At 58.5% G+C, this 2,569-nt stretch overlaps 1 protein-coding gene across 1 annotated transcript; it reads left to right on the top strand.

Moving 5' to 3' along the window:
• Window positions 1–361: 361 nt before the first annotated feature.
• NEUROG1 (neurogenin 1) lies at window positions 362–2,157 on the top strand. Its single transcript, XM_028529073.2, has one exon. The coding sequence runs from the start codon at window positions 740–742 to the stop codon at window positions 1,448–1,450; it is 711 nt and encodes a 236-aa protein (XP_028384874.1). The 5' UTR covers window positions 362–739; the 3' UTR covers window positions 1,451–2,157.
• The last annotated feature ends 412 nt before the right edge of the window (window positions 2,158–2,569 follow it).

Below are 2,569 nucleotides of genomic sequence, written 5' to 3'. Positions count from 1 at the left end.
ACTAAGCAGCCCAAAAGAGGAAGGAACTCAGGATCCCAGCTGGCTCCAGGTTTCCGCTACTCGCTGCGCTGCTCACACTTTCCTGTGCCCCGCCTCCCCATCTTACCCCAGCGAGGGGCACCGGGCCCGCCCCCGGAGAAGCGTGCCTCGGCGGCTAATCGCGGGCCACCCCCGCCTCCATTTTCGCTGCCTGGAGACGCCCCGGCTGGCTTAGTCCGAGACGGCTCCCCGGGCTGCGCGACACCGCCGATTGGCCCGCGGTAATTACGGGCACGCTCCGGGAGGGGGGAGGGGCAGGGGCGGCCCCCCGCGAGCATAAATTATGCAAATACCCGGGCGCCGCACGGGGCTGACCTGCCGCCTCGCTCCTTTCACGGGGGCTGCCTCCGGGGCGGAGGTGGCCAAGGAGGGGGGCGCCCATTGTTGTGCCGGGTACTTAAGGGGTCCTGAGGCCGGTCGTGTGCCACACTCGGTACTCACACGAGCTGATCTGATTGCCGGCGAGATCACTCGGGAGACCGGCTGGAGCGTGGTCCCTGCAGGCAAGTCGAGGAGGAGAGGCCAAGTTCCCGGTGCGCCCGTGCACCCTTCCAGGCCTTCGTGCCCGTGCCCGCAGCGGGCACACAGTAAGAACGGGCTGTTCGGAAAGTAAGTGCGCTCCGGCGGCCCTGCCCTCAACCCAGGCTTCCTGTCCTGTAAGTGCTCTCTAATCTGTCCGTCGATCCTGCCCGACGCAGCGATGCCAGCCCCTCTGGAGACGTGCCTCTCAGACCTCGATTGCCCCAGCAGCAGCAGCGACCTGTCCGGCTTCCTCACCGACGAGGAGGACTGTACCAGGCTCCAACAGTCAGCTCCTGCCTCGGGGCCGTCTGTGCCGGCCCACAGGGGCGCACCCGCGATTCCTGGGGCGTCCGATACTCCCCGGGCACAGGAAGAGGAGCAGGAGCGGCGGCGGCGCAGGGGTCGCGCACGGGTGCGCTCCGAGGCACTGCTGCACTCACTTCGCAGGAGCCGGCGTGTCAAGGCCAACGACCGCGAGCGCAACCGCATGCACAACTTGAACGCAGCGCTAGACGCGCTGCGCAGCGTGCTGCCTTCCTTCCCCGACGACACCAAGCTCACCAAGATCGAGACGCTGCGCTTCGCATACAATTACATCTGGGCTCTGGCCGAGACTCTGCGTCTGGCTGACCAGGGGCTGCCCGGGGGTGGTGCCCGGGAGCGCCTCCTACCACCACAGTGCGCCCCCTGCCTGCCCGGGCCTCCAAGCCCCGCCAGCGATGCTGAGTCCTGGGGATCCGGTGCCGCCGCCTCCTCTCCACTCTCTGACCCCAGTAGCCCCGCCGCCTCCGAAGACTTCTCCTACGGTCTCGGCGACCCCCTTTTCTCCTTCCCCGGCCTGCCCAAAGACTTGATCCAGACGACGCCCTGTTTCATCCCTTACCACTAAGCCCTTTTTGGACACCGTTACCTCTCCCCTCCCCCTGGCAACAGACAGTAGTAGATGGCGCACCAACTGTGGCATCCGGACCCTCAGTCCAGGCCGGAGGGAGTAAGCGGGAGCTCTTAAAGGGATGGGGGATACCTGAGCCGCTTATTAGGTCGCTGCACCCTCGCCATGGCTTCCCCTTGGTCTGTTTCTCCAGCCCTCGGCCCCAGGCGCCTCCTGCCCACCCCTAGACAGCCTTTCCTTTTGCACTTTCTGAACTCCACAAAATGGCCTTTGTGGCTGGCTCAGAGCTGACCCCAGCCACCACTTCAGCGTGATTTAGAAAAGGGACAGATCAGCCCCTGAAGACGAGGTGAAAAGTCAATTTTACAATTTGTAGAACTCTAATGAAGAAAAACGAGCATGAAAATTCGGTTTGAGCCGGCTGACAATACAATGAAAAGGCTTAAAAAGGAGAGACAAGGAGTGGGCTTCATGCATTATGGATCCCGACCCCCACCACTGCAGGCTTTGCTCTAGGAAGAACCCCAGACTCTTGCGTAGCTATTCAGGCACTGGGTTGGAGAGTACTTTAATTTATTCAAGATGCTTCATTCATATGAAAATGTATTTTTGTACATAAAGAGTTTATTCTATTATAATGAGCTATCAAAGTTTACATTTTTGTACTGCAGATGTTTCATGTAAATAAAAACTAAGTCACCAAGTCTCTGGCCTAATGTTGGTGTCTCTCTGGGGCCTTTCTTCCCTTCCCCTGGCAGTTCAACCACTAATGTGAAACACTATCCCAACTCACTTTCAAACACTCCAGTCCTGTTTCAAAAACAATTTAAAATAAACTACACCTGATTTCCACCATGGAATGGATAAAGATAGACCAGGGAGTTTGATCTGCCATTCCCTTTCACCTTGTAAACACAAGGGAGATCTTGCAGGTTTCCCATAAGCCAATTAAGACTTTTTAGTGGGGATTTAGGCCCAGATACCCAGCTACCTGTAGAGGTAGGGGCGGTGGGAGGCCCATTCTTTTGAGGAACTCCACATCAGCTGGCTCTGTGTTTCAAAGAGAAGGGGATTAAAAAGATCAATACAGTGTGACCACTGCCTAGGAAGTCCCAG

The sequence above is a fragment of the Phyllostomus discolor genome, chromosome 13 (assembly GCF_004126475.2).
Source record: "Phyllostomus discolor isolate MPI-MPIP mPhyDis1 chromosome 13, mPhyDis1.pri.v3, whole genome shotgun sequence".
Classification (NCBI taxonomy): Eukaryota; Metazoa; Chordata; class Mammalia; order Chiroptera; family Phyllostomidae; genus Phyllostomus; species Phyllostomus discolor.
Note: the sequence above shows the minus strand (reverse complement) of the source record. Positions and strands in the feature narration are given on the sequence as shown.